Source organism: Mizuhopecten yessoensis, unplaced genomic scaffold, assembly GCF_002113885.1.
Source record: "Mizuhopecten yessoensis strain PY_sf001 unplaced genomic scaffold, ASM211388v2 scaffold897, whole genome shotgun sequence".
Lineage (NCBI taxonomy): Eukaryota > Metazoa > Mollusca > Bivalvia > Pectinida > Pectinidae > Mizuhopecten > Mizuhopecten yessoensis.
The window spans coordinates 511270-533878 of record NW_018403776.1 but is presented as its reverse complement, the minus strand read 5'-3'; the positions used below and the strand labels follow the sequence as shown (position 1 = coordinate 533878).

The following is a 22609-nucleotide window of genomic DNA, read 5'->3' as shown; positions in this document are numbered from 1 at the left end:
GGAAAAAACAAAAAAATCAATGTTTATTTTTGATGAAGATACTCTTTTAATGTCTTTAAATTGTTCTGTAGTAGAAAGTTATATAATTTGTGACATGAAAATGAACCATGCAGCAGATCTAAAGATATGGTATTATAAAAGTGATAAAAGTTCCTCATAGAGCTTAAAAGCTGGTACTAATTATATTTCCTTTAATAGTAAATGTTACCATATTGTTTTGTGACCACGTTTATTTTTGTAGGTGATAGTGACAGCATTTTCGCCAAACAATGAGTGGGTGGCTTCGGCATGCCGAAACAACACAATCAAGATTTGGGAAGCATCTACAGGCGAAGAGGTGTTTAGCACTAGGGCCAACTTTGAGGTAGTCAGCATGTGTTTTTCTGCCAACTCCCTGACCCTGGTGGTGTCCATTGGATCACAAGTCACAAGAATTCTTGTATATACACTCCACACAGGATGTTAGCCGATACTATGTACAACAAAAAGTGTTACCATTTGGACTCAACGGTGAAACCAAAAGGCACTCAATGTTGTTTGCATTGGACTCAAACAGTGTTTCAACCATTGGAAACACTGATGTTACCTCTCAAGTGTCCTCAAATGGTGTCATTACTGGTACCATCGAGACACATAGTGTTACCGTTCAGACTCAGCAATAATACCATGGAGATTCACTAGTGTTTTCATTAAAAGTAGAAAATGCCATAACTATTCGCTAGAACTAAACAAACTATTAGGGCTAGAAAATATCCTCATTAGGACAAGAAATCCTAGTACTTCGACAAGAAAATGACTTAAAAGATCTACATAGTGCCATCACTAGAATTTGAAAATACGAAAATCAGGACTAGATCATGCATTGTTATCAATTAATTATAAAGTGACACATTTTGTGATTATGACAGTAGAAGATGACATTGAAAGTGAAGGACCATCAACACCATCAGTGTACAAGTCTGTTTGACAGATAAACATCACATTCAATGGACCAAGAAGGTATCTGCGACACTTGCATACTTACTGACAGAGGTTCAGTACACAGTAGTCTATCAGCTGGTGAAGATTGTTTGGTAGTGAAAGTTTTTCTTGTTGACAGAGAAATATGATTCTATTATAAATATAAAATGTCGGTGAATTATTATCTATTTTTTTCATATTGATATAGTAAAATTGCTTCTGAAAAGTTTATGGTTCCTTTTAAATCATATAAGATTTTTTTTTAAATTCTACAACATCTTCAAATCAGACATTTGTTTATATGTAAACGTAAATGTTGTGTGACATTGTTATGAAATCAAGAGAATTTTATCTGCCTATATTTGAAGTGGTATAAACATTTACTGGTTTGTGTTGCGGGGAAATTTCATGGTCTTTCTTTATCGATAGATGTTGGTTTCTTAGAAGTACTTAAATGTACTTTAGAAATTGCGTGACAATATTGAGACTTTGAGTTTAAACGAGATGTTTGTATCTTAAGTTAAAAGTGAGATTCACACAGAATGAGTTGTAAGGCTAAAAGGGTGAAGATCATATCTACTCTATGACATATTTATTGTGTATCAATTTTACTATCCTTTTAAGATAACAATTCATTATAAAGTGTATTTAAGTCGTCTTGTGAAGTGGCAGATATGGAAACGACTGATATCATCACCACTTTGTCAGCTAATGTAGAATATATGTCTGTTGTTATTTAAGGCTCATGTGAGGCCTACATCCTGATCCGAGGGTAATTTGATGACATTATTCTTGTGTACTGTCATGACATCAGTCCTGTGTACTGTCGTACTCGCATGACATCGATCCTGGGTACTACAATGGCTTTGGTCAGGTATAGTGATGACATCGTTCCTGTGTTCTGCAATGGCGTTGGTCAGGTATAGTGATGACATCGTTCCTATGTTCTGCGATGGAGTTGGTCTGGTATAGTGATGACATCGATCCTGGGTACTACAATGGCTTTGGTCAGGTAAAGTGATGACATCGATACTGGGTACTACAATGGCTTTGGTCAGGTATAGTGATGACATCGATCCTGGGTACTACAATGACTTTGGTCAGGTATAGTGATGACATCGGTCCTGGGTACTACAATGGCTTTGGTCAGGTATAGTGATGACATCGATCCTTGGTACAACAATGGCTTTGGTCGGGTGTAGTGATGACATCGTTCCTGTGTACTACGATGGCGTTGGGTAGGTGTAGTGATGACATCGTTCCTGTTTTCTGCGATGGCGTTGGTCAGGTGTAGTGATGAAATCGGCCCTGTGTTCTACGATGGCGTTGGTCAGCCGTAATGATTACATTGGTCCTGTTCTCTGCATTTGCGTTGGTCAGTTGTAGTGATGATATTGGTACTCTGCTCTGCCATGGCTTAGGTCAAGAATAGTGGTGGCATCGGTCATGTGTTCTTCAATTACGTAGGTCAAGTGTAGTTATCACATTGGTCCTGTGTTCTGTTATGGTGTTAGTGCAGCGTACTATAATGGCATTGGTCATGAGATAAAACTTGTCCCGGTTACAGTGGTGGCACTGATATGGTTAACAATGATGACATTCTCACATGTTCTGTGAAAACACCAGTTTTGGAATGACATTGGTATCGGGTTTTGTGAAAGCATTGATACAAAACACTGTGACGACATCTGTTCACCAGACTGCTGTACTGTTATTATACCGCTATTAACTCGAACACACTTAAAGTTTTAAAAAGTTTTCAAATTTCTTGATAAACTATCAAATGAAAGGAGAACTGCATACTCTTTTCAGCTTAAAATGGCATTATTTTATTTTATTTTTGCTTGTACTGATGATGAATGCAATTAGTCTGATATTCGAATTCATTACATTCATTCCCCATCAACAGTAACATTTGAAAGTTCAGGCGACCTCCATTCTGTTGATTACTATGTGTGTGTGGGCTTTGTAGTGAATCAGTCACTGCAATAAATCATCTCTTATATGTACCAAATAGAACACTCATGTTAATTAAGATATTTTTGGTTCTGAAAATATAGTAATTTCTGTTTTAGTATCTGATTCTTGAGAGTGATTTACATGCATAGCTGTCCTTCTTCAACATTTACAGTGTATATTTAAATATCTTATTGATCTGTAAACCCGGTTTCTATTGCATATATCCTTGATCATGTCAAACAGAACGATGCAATCCTCGATAAACTGTGATTGTATAACCTAGCAGTGTGCCCTGATATAATGTCAATAGTTGTTTTCACAAATGTGCTGTATAAGGGGACACAGACTTCCAGATGGTCACATGATCTGGGGTGTAGACTAGGGGTCGGGACCAGTTATAAAGATACGTATCTGGAGCCGGCGCTGGTAATTGATTTCAACCAGTGTTACATCAGTAGTGTCCCTGCCACTGAATCAGAGATTAGTTATCACAACAATTACTGCTAATTCTACCGGCTTGAAATTTTTATAAACATGTGTCAGACAAATACGGAGATAACACTTCTTTTGTGGCCTCATCTGTGATTAGTTTCACTTGTGCACTTTAAACAAACACCGTCCTTATTGATTAGTAAATGAGAGAAAAAAGTAAGTTATGAACACATTATTGACTGGATTGATGGTGATGTGCATGATCAAATGCACCAAGGAGACACCCGTCTGTTAATGTTTGTGTCATACTTGGCTGCTTCTCGTGTGGACTGATAGAACGGCTGCCTTTGATCAGTCGGGCATGACTGGTGTACAATTTTACATGTCTCTGGTTTGAATGGCTATTTCATTGGAACAGTAATTGGACTGTACCGATTTACTTTCATCTTTTAGACATGCACCAGTAGAGGAGCAGGATTGAAGTTAATACAATTTACGTTTTATTTGCTGTCGCTTTCTAGATATTTTAAATTGTCACATGTCCCTAGATGACAAAGCTGGTGTATGGTGTTTCATGTGACACTCTATTTTTTGTGTATCCCTACTCCAACTGTTTGTGATACTCTTGGCTGTGCTATTTATCCCTCTTCTTACTCCAACTGTCTGTGATACTCGAGCCTTTGTCTATCCTCTACCAACTCCAACCGTCTGTGATACTCGAGCCTTTGTTTATCCTCTACCAACTCCAACCGTCTGTGATACTCGAGCCTTTGTCTATCCTGTACCAACTCCAACTGTCTGTGATACTCGAGGTTATGTGTGTCCCTTTACTTAGGCTCGGTGTATCCCTCCGCCTACTCCAACTGTCTGTGATACTCGAGCCTTTGTTTATCCTCTACCAACTCCAACCGTCTGTGATACTCGAGCCTTTGTTTATCCTCTACCAACTCCAACCGTCTGTGATACTCGAGCCTTTGTTTATCCTCTACCAACTCCAACCGTCTGTGATACTCGAGCCTTTGTTTATCCTCTACCAACTCCAACCGTCTGTGATACTTGAGGCTTTGTTTATCCTCTACCAACTCCAACTGTCTGTGATACTCGAGCCTTTGTTTATCCTGTACCAACTCCATCCGTCTGTGATACTGGAGGTTATGTGTGTCCCTTTACTTAGGCTCGGTGTATCCCTCCACCTACTCCAACTGTCGGTGATACTTTAAGCTGTGTCGTTTATCTCTTTTAACTGCGACTGTCGATGATACTCGAGGCTCGGTGTATCCCTCTACCTAGTCCAACCGTTTGCGATACTAGCGGCTCTGTGTATAATTCTTCCTAGTCCAACTGTCTGTGCTACTCTGGGCTGTGTTGTGTATCTCTCTAACTACTCAAACCGTCCATCTGCCTAGTCTAACCGTCGGTGATACGTTAAGCTGTGTTGTGTATCAACTCTTGGCACTGTGTATTCAGCTTCCCATTCCAACTGTCTTTGTTTCTAGGCTCATTGTGCCCATCTACCTACCCCCACTGTGTTTTGATACTGTTGGCTATTATGTGAATCCGCTACTCACTCGAACTGTCTATTATTCTACTGACTTTATGTAACCCTGTATCTACTTCAATACAATTCTTTGTCTGGACCCTCCAATGCAAGCAGATGAGGAACTGTCGTTGTTACCTTTTTGGTCATCAGGTTGCGTTCAATGCGAGCTAATGTGAACTGTTGATTTCAAAGGGCATTTCTTTTGTCTGTCCGTGTTTATTCAATAGGACATGATGTTAACTGTATGTTAGTTTCATTGAGAGCCACTTTTCCCGTTTATTTTAAGTACAAGATGAAATAGTCTGTCTACGACTTTCAATTGAGGCTGTCAATACGATTTGCAATGTGAGTTACCTTTGTTTTAATTTCAGTGCGAGCCGATAACGACGGTTTGCTACTTTCAACGGGAACTACATTTGTTTTAATTTCAGTACGAGCCGATTCTGGCGATCTATTACTTTAAATGTCAGCATCCTTTGTCTCTTAAACTTTAAATACGAGCTGATGCGGACGGTATGTTACCGTCAATGGGAACTCTTTCAGTATATATGTCAATATAAACCGATACGGATGTCTTACTTTTATGAGAATGTCCCAATTGATTAATTTTCAATACTAGTTGAAATAGTAAGTGTCTTGTTTCCAATGGGACTTCCATTTGTTTGGTCGTTTACCTTTCCAAATCAGTTGATTTGGACTGCCTGTAACTTTTGATACGAGCTTATTTTCGTCGCGACCCACATGCTACTAAAGATACGCGCTATTCTTAGAAATGTCGAGACCTCACTGACATTATACTACCGTCTTACTGTCTATCGGTGTGGTTCATATATTTTCTCCAATTTTATAATTTTTCATTTGTTACTCAAAGATGGGTCTTCAGATTTTTCTCCCTTCACCACCAGTACAGTACATATCGTCAGTCTGCTTGTCCAGGCGTCCCCGTTAGCAGTATTTCTATCTATGCTTCTATCAGTATCAAACATTTAATAGTGTGTTTAGCAGTTGCATGTCCTCTTTGATCTTTACGATCTGTCTGTTCATCCCACAGTTTATACTTTTTTCTGTGAGTCTCTACCAACACAAAGCATGAACCTAGCCACTTCCTACACATCGATTCATGTGTCTTTGAAGTGTTGGTTGATAGAAATTCCTTCTCTTTCATTTCTGGCTACTACTCGTAATAATGTGAACAAATAATTTGCCAAACAATAACTGGTCGGTAATTAGGCATCCACTGGAGGAAAGATCTGACTTCACCAATAACCCCGTATTGCCCAACAGGTTCTTTGTTATCAAAACTCGTGAACGCAATTATTCTGTTTTGATATTAATATATAGTGTATATTTCTGGACATTTGGTATGAAAAAGTTCTTTTTTTGTGTAGAGAAAGTGTCACAAATAGCACTATGAAGCCTGTAAAAATATTGTAGTTTTTGTATTATACACGGCTTGATAAATGACCGGCTATGTGGCTGGAACTAACGGCTTTTGTAGGGTGTCAATGTTTGTTATAAGTGACATAGTTAGTGGTAATATAACGAACACATGCCATCCCCACTGTTTGATGTTGTATATTCCAGTTTGTAATCATTATTAATATTTTCTATTTTTGTCCTTTTTAAGTAGCAGCCACAATTTTCTCTGTATAAAGTATGTGAAAATTAAATGTAATTTTATGATCGTTGTAGTAGAATTGTGAACATGGTAACGTATTTCTATTTTATGGCTGGTGATTTTGTTTGATTCTTATGTTTTTTGGAACAATCAATTTCTATCGGACAACTGACAGGTAGCTTTCTCTCTCTTGCTAAATAGTTATCTGCGTAACTTTGATGGTATGCTTTGCTCATGAAATTTGACCGTTTAAAAACCAGTTATACCATTTAGCGTTTGTGAAGAAAAATCTTTATGAAATATTGAAGGAATTATGACTCATTACCTTTGCTGTAAAAGTTATTTCATTGTGATGTATTACTCATTCATATAAACATTATTACCTTTATTACTCACGAACACGGAGTTTTTCATATCATAGTGTATCCATTTCAATATCTTTTAAACCATTATTAATATTGATATTGGAAATTTAATTTTTTAACCACAATATAATTTGCTAATATATACAGTGTTACTATTTCTTTATCACATCAGTGTTTATTTTGTTTGTATTTAATTTCAAAATGTAAAATGTATATTGTTAATATCGCGCACATTGGTCTTTATCATTTCTCTTGTGGCAATGTGATTTTGTTATTTTGTTTATTTATTTATGTGCACGTTTATATTGTTAACTTTTTTTTTATCTGTGTGTCTACCTCAGTAGTGATGTATAAAGTAGATCATCGTTGATACTGTCCATCTCTTTATTTTGTATATTTTGTATGTGCGATTTATTATTTATGAGTGCATCAGTAAAAAGCATTTGCATTCATCCTTTGTCATATGCACGTCAGGAATACATCCATTTATTATGATTGACGTTGGAATACAAACTGGCGGTTATAATTACTAGATTTAATGCTCAACCAATGCGAACGCTTAAACAAGGTTGTTGATAATTAATCATTCATATTATAAAAAGTTATGTAAACTGGATGCATTTTGTTTGTGGGTTGTGCTATGAACATACCCTTTAGTGCTGGATACACTTAACACGAAGACTAACGACCCACGGGTGTTGACGAAGCTAATTTTAATCATGCATAGTGGCAAGTATAAGTGCTCCCGATGCAAGACTATTTAATCTTATGTTGTAACAAAAATAGTTAAGAAACTATCATAAAATAATAACAATTTATTCTCGTATATTAAAAATCAATAAAAATATATTTTGACGTGTAATTATACAGTGAAAACAATAATATAACAATGTGATTTTGTATTGGTGCTCAACCAGTGAGGACTTGAGCTGTAAAAGAAAGTGGTGCTGTACCACCTCATCACTGTGATCCGCCTGTGGGACGAGATAGCGGTTATGGTGATGAAGAGTTATTAAAGTAGACTAATTGTTGTAATTCACTGCATTTCCTGCTGCTCTGCCCCTCTCCCCTCTCCTAGTGTACGGTGTGCTTGAGGATCAGGCCCGCGCTTACACGGGGTTGGACTTGTTAGTATTTCATTCTGCCTTATAACCAGACTTGGGTTTGTGTTTGATATAATTTGATGTGTATTGCTCTGTGTTTGAAGTTAATTCCAGCCAGTAGCTACAAGAGTCTTGGTGATCCTTGGCACTACATTAAAGACGTTAAAACGTTTGAACAGCTCTATGTCTGCACTGCTGCAGCAACAAGTCCGTCCATTGATATGCCAAACTACACGTTTTACACCCAGAGTGCACCCTCCCCAAACTGTGGTGAACAGACAAACCAGCTCTTTCATCAGCCTTCCATGTAATACTCTTTTTACTGTATTGAACGCTGCTGAAAGTAGTATGAAAAGCCTAACAACAATTTATCTTTACAAATTTTATACAATTTGTCTTTATATCCAGTCTGACAAATTGGTATTCCTGAAACTGAGTACTTTTTATACCACAGAATTAACTTTACATTTTATGACAGAATGTTTCACTTGAAGAAACATTAATTCATTTTTATTTTACTAATGTTTCCATTTCATAAGCTAAATTTGAAATTAAGCGTCACAAACAAATTGTTATAAATACTTGTAATAGATAAAATATCCTTTTGAAAGATATTATCAACAATCATCACATACATACGTATTTTAATTTTATTACGGAATGCTAATTTCATATTCAATATTTTCTTGACATTTTATGATGGAATGTCACAGTTTTTATTTTATTTATTTTTCAAAAAAAGATAATTTAAAATCTATATCATTTATGACTTACGAATTTGGAATTTTGGATGCAGTGTTTAATATATTCTAGTGGTTTGCTGAGTCTGTAATCATTCGTTAAACTGTACGTGTGTAAAGCCACACCAGATCATCCTGGTTTGATTCCTTGCTTATTACATGGTCGACTTACCTGGTAACAACGTATCCCCTCCCCCATCTGATACGGGTGGTCATAAACTAACTACTGCTGGTAAATCAAAACTCAATAAAGTTTTATAGGGATGACAAATCTATTGATTTGGGTGTATGCTTATTTTGTCGCTGGATTTCTAGTAAAAAAGTGAATGACGACGTTAGCTTCCATATTGGATAGTCTGTTTTGTTTATAAATTGCTTTTGAGAACATTTTTTTCAGGTCAGAGAATTTTTATTGGGATATTTAATTAAGTATAAAGTTTGAAATTATATACACTCTTTTTATCGTAAAATACATAAACAGAAACGACGTTTTAATATGTTTACTTTAAGTAACAAATTATTCGATTTTTTTGAGTGAAGATATTGTTTATTTTACCAATGTCTATGTTTCTTAGTAAAACTTCAAGGAAATTAACATATATACAAGAAACTGACATTTAAAGATAGATGATGTTCGACAGTTCTTGAAATGAGTTCGATGTTTGTCCTATTGTCATTTTAATTTTAATAATAACTTACATTTACACGGTTGGTAATTTTGCGACAAGCTATGCTATTGTTTTGGTAATTTAGATTTTTATATATAAATTCATATTTTTGTATATGACTTTTATATTTGTACTTTATAATTGGTAAAGATGACGTAAATGGAGGCACATACAAGTTAAGGCGTCTCTGATTGACAGCCGCTGTAAACATCAAATGTCGAATATACCAATTATATTGGTGTTTGTCATATCTAAATATTGTACACGATTTGTTGTTATCAATCAATAAAGGAATGAATAATTCAGTCTACTCGTGTTGACAGTGTGATTCAAAATTTCATTTAAAAGGTAATTATTACAAAATATATTATAGTTCATTTGTTTATGGCAAAAATAAATATCTTAAACTGGAAAACATACCAGAAATTAATAATTTTAAAGTAATTTCAACCTTATTTAAATAAACATCTAATATTACAGGGTCTCATTCTGTGCGGAAATAATTGTATTAAACTATATGCTAAAAGGCATTGCGGCAAGTATATCTATAGACATAGTTTTCGATATTGTCATTGTGTTGATATATTTTTTTCTATTCTTTGCGAATCTTTCTTGGTAAAAATAGTATCGTGGATACATTTTTATTAGAAGCTGCAAGTGAAATATCGAACATAAGTACTATTTTGAACTATTTCATGTCTATGACAAGTGTCAAAAGAATTCGTAAAAATATTATGTTTTTTCCCTTTTGTTATGTCCACTTTTTTTCAAATCGTAGGTTTTACAAGCTACTGAGCAATACACTTCGAATAGTCTGTATAGAAATCATACATTTATATTTAATATGTTTTAAACATCTGGAGTGATATAAATATAAATCATCGATTTAACACTATGTATTAATACACTAAGCATTTAATTTTTTTCTTCAAAAATAATATTTTACAATCTATTATTTACAGTAATACTCATTCAAAGAAACAAATCAAATAATGTTACTTTGAATCGTTTTTATTACTACAGAGTTTCTGAATCAATAGGAGAATAATAAGAGAAATACCGTTAACGCCCGTGGGCGTATTTGATGACAAAACAACACGAGTCGACTTTAAACTGGTCAGTGCGTTAACATTCTAACGCAAGAGTGCCTGTACTTGATTTGACATCCGGTAATTACCAATGCTGATTCTCCATTTTGCTTTGCATGTATTTTCGTTTAGACATAAATGGTACTCCTTACAAGAGATTAAAAAAAAAAAATCAAAATGAAAAACGTAACATACACACACAGATGATTACACCTTTAAATAGTTTTGTTCACAACATTGTATTCATTTGTGTTTGAGTTTGAATCTGTTTTACTATTCATAAGTAACATTTACTATTGAATTGAAAGTTTATTGAACAATGCTTGTTACGTAAAAGCATATCGTTTGACACGCTATCAACACAAATTCTAAGATCAATATATCAACGCTAGAAAGTAAAAATGACCTGTTTTCTAAAGTTTCGAACATACTGCAATTAGCATAAATAGGACAAATTGTATAAATTTCAGAAAATAGAAATCTAATAAACTGACAGTGCTGTATATATATATATATATTTAGTTTGAAATAGTCATTGTAATAAGTAGGGGAACACGTTTCCATTGTGCATTGATTTTAGGACTAGTGAGGAGAAAGGGCATATGTACAAGCGGCTAGCATCACAATAGTCGAGCCAGGTACGGAGATCTGGAAGGGAGTTAACTCTTGGTGTCCTACTCGACCACAATGTTAAGTGGTAGGGCGTAAACCAAGTAGAGAAGGACTTCCTAGAATTATATTGAGAAGGACACGACACTCGATGATGCATTTTATTTTAAAAGCTCTCTTCATCCGTAATATGAAGAGGAAGACACCACCGAGAGCCCAATATGCATGATACACCCAGTAAAGTGGGGGCAAACGAAAAGGCTGGAAACAAATTAATTATTGTCTAACATTGCTACTCAACCATGCCTCATCACCGGGGTTTATTTTGGTGACACCTATTGAGAAGGTCTAACGTGTGTAAATCGTTACACCAGAGTGAAGTAGTTTATTTATAATAGATATGTCGGTTCTAGTCACTAGATACAATAAATATTTAACCAGACAGCGTTATTTGTCGTTATGCTGTTGTAGATAAATATGTACAATTGGGATGTGATCAAGTAATAGTACATGTCAGTTAATTCTTAAGTAGCTGTTTATTTTCGTCTCCAATGGCGGAAAAACCTTCATAGATACTTTTATACAAGGCTAATCAATTATTTTATGAATGGATGCATGCGAGTGGGTAGATAATTTAAGTAAATAATTAATTTTTGAATTTAAATGTGTGCATACTACTTTTAAAAATGCACTGTAAAATATAAGTTTATCTATATATAATACAAATAAAAATCAACGAGGAAACATTAATTATGTAAGCATGAATTATGTAAATATCAAATAAGCATATATAAGAATATATCATATCAGCATAAAATATGTAAACTTTATAAATAAATATATAAAAAAAAAGGTAAATGTCGGGATAGCGCAACTCCATTAAAACTTAAAAATATGTATGTTACCGACTATCATTCATACCGGAATTAACATGTTAAATCCCGTTCAATACATACATTTACATATCAAATTCATAGTTATAAGTGATCCCTAATAATTTTTCATTCGATTGTATCACGTCATGCTAGGCGATCAATAATCTTACTGCACTAATAGTCTAATGAATTGCATGTCCTACAGTGATGTTTATATAGTGGGCCGTGGTGAAAACGTAAGTATATAAACATACCATGTAACCGTGTTACAGTAACAGATCATACGTGAACAGAAAATACATCAACCTATATATACATATTTTAAACATTATACTATTAACACAAAACAGGATGTTGTTTATATAAAAAATACAAAGAACTGTGAGAATGGGTTGCAACACTATAAGATATGCAGCAACGTTTACATATTTCACTTCTCCACATTTTACACCGCAATTTGTCATGTAAGGCTTCTGTTAAAAAAACTGTATAATACAAATATATCAATGTCAATAGTAATAAGCTTTGTTTAGTTAAGCAAAAACAGTACATAACATTTTATTGTCCTCGAAATAAATTGGTGCACGTCGTGGTGTTAGCATGAATAAGGAAAACCTCAAAAGGCCATCGGAATTGCAGTGAAAAAGAATTCATTAATCAAATACCGATAGTCCGTTAATATATTCTTCGTTCAAATTCAACAGGATCCTTCGCGTGAAATAATTCACCCTCTGTATATTGGAATGCCAAAATAAGTGTCATTTCTATTGACCGCAACGCAATTCTACTTATAACGTCTAACGCCCAACAAAAAAGACGGATGTAACAAATATTTTACCAAAAGTTATTTTTGACATTGATTGCATGTCAAGATTCTCTAGAACAGCTTCAGAATTTATAATTCACATTGGATTGTTACAAGTGTTAATTGTTTATAGGAGATCTCACAGTATGTTCAAAGGCCGTAGTTGATTGTTATGTTAGTGGTAAAACAGTATAGGAAAGTAACATTGTAATTAAGGAACAAGTAAAGAAACAAAATAAGTCATTCTTGTAGGGGTTCTTATGCTATATGAGGATCAAATATATAAAGAAGTTAAATTTTAAACTGTTCAACGGTGAAATAAACAATGTAACCAAATTTGTTACTCAACTTGGTGTAACATTAGAATAAAACTCTGACAATCTTCACTTATTTTATTCAGTTATAACGATAATTATAAATCTTTAGTATGAAACACAATTTAACATGTACAGAATTTCAAAACTTTCAAATGACATTAGTTTTAGTGAAAAACTAATATATTTCTCAACAAAAATATAGTTCTTATCTTAAATGCAAGTGTAATTGTTTGATCGTTGTGTATAAATATGTTCAAAAATAACTAAAAAGTAAACCAATCTACACTAGTGAATCTTGCTTGATGTTTTTAGTACCGTGGAGATGTCAAATAACGATCGATTCTTTTTCTCAGCAGTAATATTCTAGCATCCTATCTGTATCGTTCTGGTATCTTCTTGTTATACACACACCTGATTAATTGAATGTGACGAATTCTTGACCAGAGCATCTTGGTCCAAGTATTGCCCGTAGGTATTTTCGTACCAGTGGATACCCTGATCATAGACAAATTTGCAATAGCCGATAAACGGAGCATCCTATCTCAAGTCTTTTCCGTGTTGTTTTCCCATTTTTTCATCATATTGAACCGGTGTGTGCAACATAGAGTACTCAAATTCTTTAATTAAAAACAGTTCGGTTATTATCGATATACTACGTAATAATTGACATATATAGCCAGCTATATGTTTAATATTATATCTGTTAATGTTCGCTATATTTCGTACAAAACATTAACAGTTCATGTATATAGTTTTGTTTTAGTTTTCAATGTTGCAGTATTTTACTTCTAAGAAACAGACAAAAATGTGTATTGTATCTTATAACTAACATGGATACAGCATATATTTACAGCGCATCTAGAGACGATACTGTGTTTCGTGTATATTACATGTATATTTTACCAGAGACAATTCTGTGTTTCGTGAAAATTGAAAGTGTGTATTCTTGTATATATAAAAATAGACATAACTACGTTTTCCGTATATTTTCATCAGAAACAATACTGTGTGATTATTGTACAATGAAAATAGACAAACGTAATTTGCCCGTGTATGGGTTTTTTCAGCCGATACAAAAAAATGTATATCGTGTATGGGTTTTTTTTCATAATATACAAAAATGGTATTTCGTATATGGGGTTTTTCATAAGTTACAAAAATATGTATTTCGTGTAGGTTATTTATCAGAAACAATACTTTGTGTTTCACATATTAAAACCGGGCGAAAAAATATGTTTCGTGTTTATTAATTGTAGACTCAGAGTCCTATCTTTTTATATGTTCGGTTTTCTCAGTCACCTATTTTTCAATTGAATTGTTTATGTTTTCTCAAATTGATGAATGCTTATATATCCGCAAAAATAATACGTGCTATATTGGTGTTTTTTTTAGACAGACCTTCTTCATTGTATTAAGAAAATAAGAATCTTTTATGAAATGTGTCATTTCTTACTCGGTCTGTCAAATAGGAATCAGCTATATTATGAAATACCAATATCTACTTATATTAAAACTCGCTTGTTGACTTATGACATTACTTCATGATGTTAGCTGTGTAAATTGAACACCGCCAATTAGCAGTTTGGTTTCTATAATTTTGTAAGACCCACCGATAAAATGGAAATAAGTCTGTAACCTTAATGTGGTAAAACATTTGTTGCATTGCCTATGTACTGGATCTATTTTATGCATATTATAGTTTATAAAATATACTTTTCTGTTTATGACTTTCATAACAAAAGATGCCAAACGTACATCATATTCCAACTGCATTACATAGAAATAAATTAGTTGTATATGGGTGTTAATAACAATCTGGATTGTACAAACAAAACATTTCACAACGTACTGTGTCTGTATTTCAAATTCAAGTAAGTTGTCTGAATTTATTACTGTTCTAGCCACATAAATTAAGCTCTAAATAGAAAAACAAAATCCTGTGATTATCATCGTTTATGAGAGTTTTTCGAGGTCAGTCTAAATATCGTTAATATCAGCGATTAATGAAGCTGAAATCGAATACGTTCCAGTAAATAAATACATGAATTTTACAAATACAGTAAATGAAATAGGATTTTGCATATCAATTACTGAAAAATTAAGTACTATATATATCATATTTAGGCCTTTGTGTCAAAAAATACGTAAATGATAACGGTTAGTATGTGCATGTATTATTAATATTTATATAAACACCTTTTATGTTTTAAATATGGAAAATAACGCAAAGGAATTGAAGAAGTCTAATTGAATACATTATCAGAATGACAGATATTGTAATAGTTTTATGATCACGAAAATCTTAAAAACAATACGACCAATCTTTCAAACCCGTGTTTAGGTAAAATATGATACATTGGATTAAGTTGATGTTCAAGACGATCCCATGTGATTGGTTACTCGGTTTAAACAAGTTTGCATGATTTGAAGGAATTTGAATTCGTACCCACATATAAATAGCTGTTGATTAGTCATTATAATTGCTACACGACCGAATTTGTAGCGTTATATCTGTAACTGGTTGAATCTCTGATCAATAACAATACCTTCCCGAACCATGTGTTAAAAGAAATGTAATTCAAAATGGCATTAACAACTTGTTAGTTGCGCTTCAAAAAAGATATTGTCGCTGTCCCTAATCCCTCAATGTTCTTTCTGTTGTTTTAATTAGTAATTTTTACGGGTAAAAACCATGCAATTTGAAATGAACCCTTCATAACGGAACAGTTCTCTCCCAAGTTGATCAAAAGGATCACACTGATTGGCGTATTGATCAAAGGAATAAGTGAAAACCAATGGTGGACTGGTATTCGTCCAAGGACACATTTACATGTTTTATTGAATATTACACAAGGCGCTGACGAATTCTTTCCACGCGGACGTCCACAAATTACTTTGCATCATTCTTTCAACAATTCCCTCTTAAAATGCATAGTAAATGTAGTTTCATCACGAGGCTTGCATTTATGCTCACATTCACAACTCGTTGTTGTTCTTAATTCTGATTGTATATGTGGTCCAGCATATGTTACAAAATATGGGTCTTTTATTCTGCTTTTAACATAGTGTAATGCTTCTGATCTAGCCTCAAAAAGCATGAAAACTAAATGCATGTATGTTAGCATTGCATCTCTTTACGATTTGTTTTATGTAAAACAACAGTGAACATCAATTGCTTTGCCTTTGATTTGTGCATTTAATGTTGTTGTTACTCAATTTCTGCATAAAAAAACCTTTATTGAGCTTTCTTCTCTTTTTATCATTTTATCACACATTTTACATTTTAAATTATTTGCTGTGTTTGTGTATATAATGGCATTTTTTTACATACTGGTTGCCTGCGAAAATGGTTGGGTTTTAAAAAGCTGGTTTGGGGGACAATTTTGCGAAAGAAAAGACAAATCTGTCAAAACAATAACAAAACAATACATCAGCTAAATGGTCGGGTAACCGCATTAATAATGGCTGCTGAATATCGACACAACCGCATGTATGTTGGCTGTTGGATAGTGTGACAACCGAATTTATGTTAGCTGCTAAATATTGAGATAACCGCATTTAAATTCGCTGCTGGATAGTGGGACAATCGCATTCGTGCTGGCTGCTGGATGTTAGGACAACCGCATTTATGCTGGCAGCTAAAAATTGAGACAACCACATATATGTTGACACCTGGATAGTGGGACAATCGCATTCGTGCTGGCTGCTGGGTGTTAGGACAACCGCATTTTTGCTGGCAGCTAAAAACTAGGACAATCGCATTTATGTTGGCTGCTTGATGGTAGAACAGCTGCATTTCTGTTGGTTCGATCAACGATCTCAGTTTTAAATGCATTCCTAGTCTACATTTCTTTTCATATTTATTTAAGAAAGTACTGCATTGGCAATTGTCAGGATTGGTCACTTTTTCCAAATATGATATATTTTCTTCTTTAAAAATATTCTGTGTATAATATACACGTTTGGACATGACCTGTCCTCAGCTATATTTACCGTTATATTTACTTTAATTAATACACGTAGTACAGATGTTGCACTTTTACATATGATGAAATTTAAATAACTCCATGGTACATTGATTTAATGTCGGTATATTACCATTTTAAAATTCGGAACACGATTTGTTACAGATTCTTCAATCTCATAATAATACAATGCCATTCCGTAGATGTGTATATCATTACTGTAAACGAAGGACATTCATAGGTGGTCTGAGGTTTTACATCGTAATGAATTTTTGTTTTGTGGCGCGTTATGCTAGATACTAGTGAAAGTCGTGATATTTATGTTAATACTGAAATTATTTATTGACCAGAATTTATTGCAATAAATATAATTCATAAAACATTCCATTAATGTGATAATGTCGTTGTATGACATTGTGATATGACATCTGATACATATGCATACTGCTGACGCTATGGTATGTGAATACTTTGAGAGAACCATCTGTTATGTATGTATAACATTTCTCACTACTGATGTATATATGAATACTGTGTGTAATAAGATATTCGAAACATATGTATTCGTTATCACACTGATGTGATATATAGAGGATATTGCGCATTCGTGAAAAATATCAAAATATTAGCCACACTCGTGAAATATATTTGTTATTAGTTAAGACATCATTACATTTTCTATTTATTCAGTTTTAAAGCATAAAACATGAAAAATGTAATGCATTGAAAAAGGGCGGGAATCAGAAGCGTAATAATTAGCGCCATATTCTAATGACGTCACGCTTAACAACAATGCTGTGCGCCATTTTGAATGGGATACTCAATGCCATTCCGACGTTTTCTGCTATTATCTCGTGGGATTGCTTATGAAAATGTTATCAATGAATACTTAAGTGTGTGTACCAAACATTTACCATAACAACCACTTATTCTACCGTCGCTTCATTTGAATCTGAACAAAAAAAGCATTGCATTTGAATGCAGCGAATAGAAGATACCGTTATGATTGGTCAATACTAAAAAGTAATATTTCACTGGCAAAAATGTAATAAATACCCGGTTTATGAGTATTGTGATAGGACATAATATACAAGTGTATCTTTTCATACTGATGTTAAATGTTAAAATTGCGATAACTTATTCGATACATATATTAATATTATGATAAGACATTGGATACATAAGTGTAACTTTTCGCACGGGTGCTTAATATGAGTGTTATGATATGATGAATATTGTGTTAATGCATTCGATACATATATGAATACTGTGATAAGACATTCGATACGTATACGAATATTGCGATAAGACATTCGATATATATGTATACTATATCACACTACCGTTACATATACATATTGTGATAAGATGTGTGTAAAATAACTTACTTTTCTATACTATTATCTTATGATAATGTTTCTTAATAAGTGATGATGATAGTTTGATACAGGTTAATGTTGAGGTCTACCAAGAGTCTTAAAAGAGTCTTAAAAGAGTCTAAGAGTGTTAAAAACAACCATCACTATCTTAGAAAATATGTGAATTATGACCACACAGACAAATGCAGGATTTCTACTCGAGAATCTGTTCAGAGAGGTTTCAGTCTACATTGTGAGAATAATAAAACCTTCCTGGTGAGCTGATGTATTCAACTGTCTACCATTACTAAAACCCTACTGTGTCATAGATCGTTGATTATCTTATACTTCCTTTCATTTGACCAGAGACGTCTCTGATTTGACCATCGATATCATGACGGTTATATGTCAAGTAGGACACGCTTACCTAACGGAACGCCTGGGTTCACATTTTCGTTATGAGGGTTTGCCTTATGTTTGCTTTTGCTTTTGTTTCTCCGTCGTTCCAGACGTTGCCTTTCGCATCGTATCTTGTGTTTGTGTGTTGGCGTTCACGTGTATTTTAATTGAGTGTTAGCCCTGTATTTTTTACATGCGAGTTAGTGTCGTCGTATATTTATTTTTTCTATGTTGACTTATTGGTAAAGTTTTATTTTTGTTTTGAGTTCTGGTATACTTTTACTTGTGTTTCTGATGGGGTATATTTTGTTCTTATATTTTCGCGTTGTGGTATACCGCGGAATTTTGTACTTTATTGATGACATTGATGATTGTTGTATGTTAATATTGTGGTATATTTTATACTTATGTGTTGACGTTAAGGTATACTCCAGATCAATTCCATACACTTACTATTGTGGTTGTACAGTGTATATATATTTGTGTGTGAATATTGTGATACATATAACATTTCCATACTATAATCATTGTGTATGACTTGTGGAAATCGAATGATGCATCTGTTGCATATCAATGTCCATCAATTTTATGAGCAAACATAGCATCTGTTACATATTCAATAACACAGAAACAGGCATATGTGTGAACTTTGACACACCATAACTTTGAACAGTGAGATCTGACCAACATTACATTATTTTTGGCACAACATATCTGTAAAATTATAAAATGTTGGAATGATGTCATTTTACAGCACAGAAGACAGTTTAAGATGTCTTGTGGTAAGCATAGTATTGTATTTTGATGATTTTTCCAAAAATGTATATGTTCTCGGCAATGGCGCCAATATCTACAGACACATCATAATCCTTGCAGTTAAAAATTAGGTAGACACCGAGTTCATGTCATTCTAGTAGTGTAGGTAGAACAAACTGGTTCACAGCTGTTCAATTCCTGGTATACACTTTCTTATTTATACTTCCTGGTATAAACTTACTGCGTTCCCTAACGTCGGACTGCCTGTTGTCTGTTTACATACCAATCGATGATTCACATATATCGTTTGTCCCTTCGCTTTGATTTTACTTTTTGATTTATGCCTATAGAATACCACCCAACAGCAACGACAGAAACGGCAAAACAAAACAAAAATTACCGAGCAGATACCTCACCATACATGTAGAACTACAGATCATAAGAGATAAATGAAATACGGTTCTGGCTCATATGACAGCTCGCATACTACGCTACAGATATCGATTGTCGATTTTATGATGATATTGATATTCTTGATACTTGACATATGTATCATCTCCGTGTATGTCACACCTGTGTGCCCAATATATGTGGTTGCACATGTCAATATGAGTTTGATGTAGCATATGCATATAAAACTAAGCATTGCAATTTAGATGTTTTTTTATGACCCACGGTATCCTCGGTTAGCAAACTGGACTTTCTTTTACTTCGAGGTCATTTGACATGGAACTACAAAGTACTGAATTTGTATTCATAAAACCACGCTATGCTACTTTTATCGTGTGTTCGCTTCGTGCATATTTAGTAGATGTTTGAAGATTTTTGTATAGGGTTTTCTTTCTGTGAGTGTTGTAGTTAAGGTACCAAGTTATTTGTCTTTGGTAGTCCAAGTAGTGTAGGGTTTTAGTTTGACATACGTTGTGTTGACACCTACCGATCCAAGTAATGTAGGGTTTTAGCTTGACATACGTTGTTTTGACACCTGCCCGTCAAAGTAATGAAGGGTTTTGTTTGAAATAAGTTGTATTGATACCTACCCGTCCAATTAATGCAGGGTTTTAGTTTGACATACCTTGTATTGACACCTACCCGTCCCAGTAATGTAGGGTTTTAGTTTGACAAACGTTGTATTGATACCTACCCGTCCAAGTAATGTAGGGGTTTAGCTTGACATACGTTGTATCGACACCTTCCCGTCCCAGTAATGTAGGGTTTTAGTTTGACAAACGTTGTATTGACACCTACCCGCCAAGTAATGTAGGGTTTTAGTTTGACATACGTTGTATTGACACCTACCCGTCCAAGTAATGTAGGGTTTTAGCTTGACATACGTTGTATTACACCTATCCGTCCAAGTAATGTAGGGTTTTGTATGAAATACGTTGTATTAATACCTACCCGTCCAAGTAATGCAGGGTTTTAGTTTGACATACGTTGTATTGACACCTACCCGTCCAAGTAATGTAGGGTTTTAGTTTGACATACGTTGTATTGACACCTTCCCGTCCAAGTAATGTATGGTTTTAGCTTGACATACGTTGTATCGACACCTTCCCGTCCCAGTAATGTAGGGTTTTAGCTTGACATACGTTGTATTGACACCTACCCATTTAAGTAATGTAGGGTTTTAGTTTGACATACGTTGTATCGACACCTTCCCGTCCCAGTAATGTAGGGTTTTAGTTTGACATACTTTGTATTGACACCTACCCGTCCCAGAAATATAGGGTTTTAGTTTGACATACGTTGTATTACACCTATCCGTCCAAGTAATGTAGGGTTTTGTTTGAAATACGTTGTATTAATACCTACCTGTCCAAGTAATGCAGGGTTTTAGTTTGACATACGTTGTATTGACACCTACCCATTTAAGTAATGTAGGGTTTTAGTTTGACATACGTTGTATTGACACCTTCCCGTCCAAATAATGCAGGGTTTTAGGTTGACAAACGTTGTATTGACACCTTCCCGTCCAAGTAATGCAGGGTTTTAGTTTGACATACGTTGTATTGACACCTTCCCGTCCAAATAATGCAGGGTTTTAGGTTGACAAACGTTGTATTGACACCTTCCCGTCCAAGTAATGCAGGGTTTTAGTTTGACATACGTTGTATTGACACCTACCCCTCCCAGTAATATAGGGTTTTAGTTTGACATACGTTTTATTTACACCTACCCGTCCCAGTAAGGATGGGTTTTAATTTGACATACGTTGTACTGACACCTACCCGTCCAAGGAATGTAGGGTTTTAGTTTGACATACGTTTTATTGACACCTACCCGTCCCAGTAAGGATGGGTTTTAATTTGACATACGTTGTATTTAAACATACCTGTCCAAGGAATGTAGGGTTTTAGTTTGACATACGTTTTATTGACACCTACCCGTCCCAGTAATGTAGGGTTTTAGTTTGACATACGTTGTATTGACACCTACCCGTCCCAGTAATATAGGGTTTTAGTTTGACATACGTTTTATTTACACCTACCCGTCCCAGTAAGGGTGGGTTTTAATTTGACATACGTTGTACTGCCACCTACCCGTCCAAGGAATGTATGGATTTAGTTTGACATACGTTTTATTGACACCTACTCGTCCCAGTGATGTAGGGTTTTAGTTTTACATATGTTGTATTGACACCTACATTTTAATTGTTATCTGTCATAATAATTGTTTTAATTGAAACTAAAAAAACTCACTTCTAAGTTTTACTTTTGTGATGTAATTTGTATGTATTTTTGGGTTGATATTTGTATGTATTTTGGGTTGATATTTGTATGTATTTTGGGTTGATATTTGTATGTATTTTGATGAGTCATTTCGGTTGGTCATTTGTAGGTATTTCAGAGTGTCATTTGTATGTTAAAGTGTGTCGTTTGTATGTAAGTTTTAGTTTGATGTAAGTTAAAGAATGTTGTAAGTTTATCGGAGCATGTAATCGACCAGGGGTCTGGAAGGACGACTGCTGTGTGATGTCTGGCGTTTACTTCAGCAGAGGCCAGGCCATCAATGCTATCGATGATAGGCAGGTTGGAACATCATAAGGGGA

At 34.4% G+C, this 22609-nt stretch overlaps 1 protein-coding gene across 2 annotated transcripts in view; it reads left to right on the top strand.

The window, feature by feature from the left end:
- LOC110453957 (NACHT domain- and WD repeat-containing protein 1-like) overlaps positions 1–4118 on the top strand; it is a 39026-nt gene extending 34908 nt beyond the window's left edge. For both annotated transcript variants that reach the window (XM_021503235.1, XM_021503226.1), the window contains one exon: positions 242–4118. In XM_021503235.1, coding sequence (XP_021358910.1) covers positions 242–466 — 225 coding nt within the window. In that variant the 3' untranslated portion in view covers positions 467–4118. The remainder of the gene's footprint in view (positions 1–241) is intronic.
- The last annotated feature ends 18491 nt before the right edge of the window (positions 4119–22609 follow it).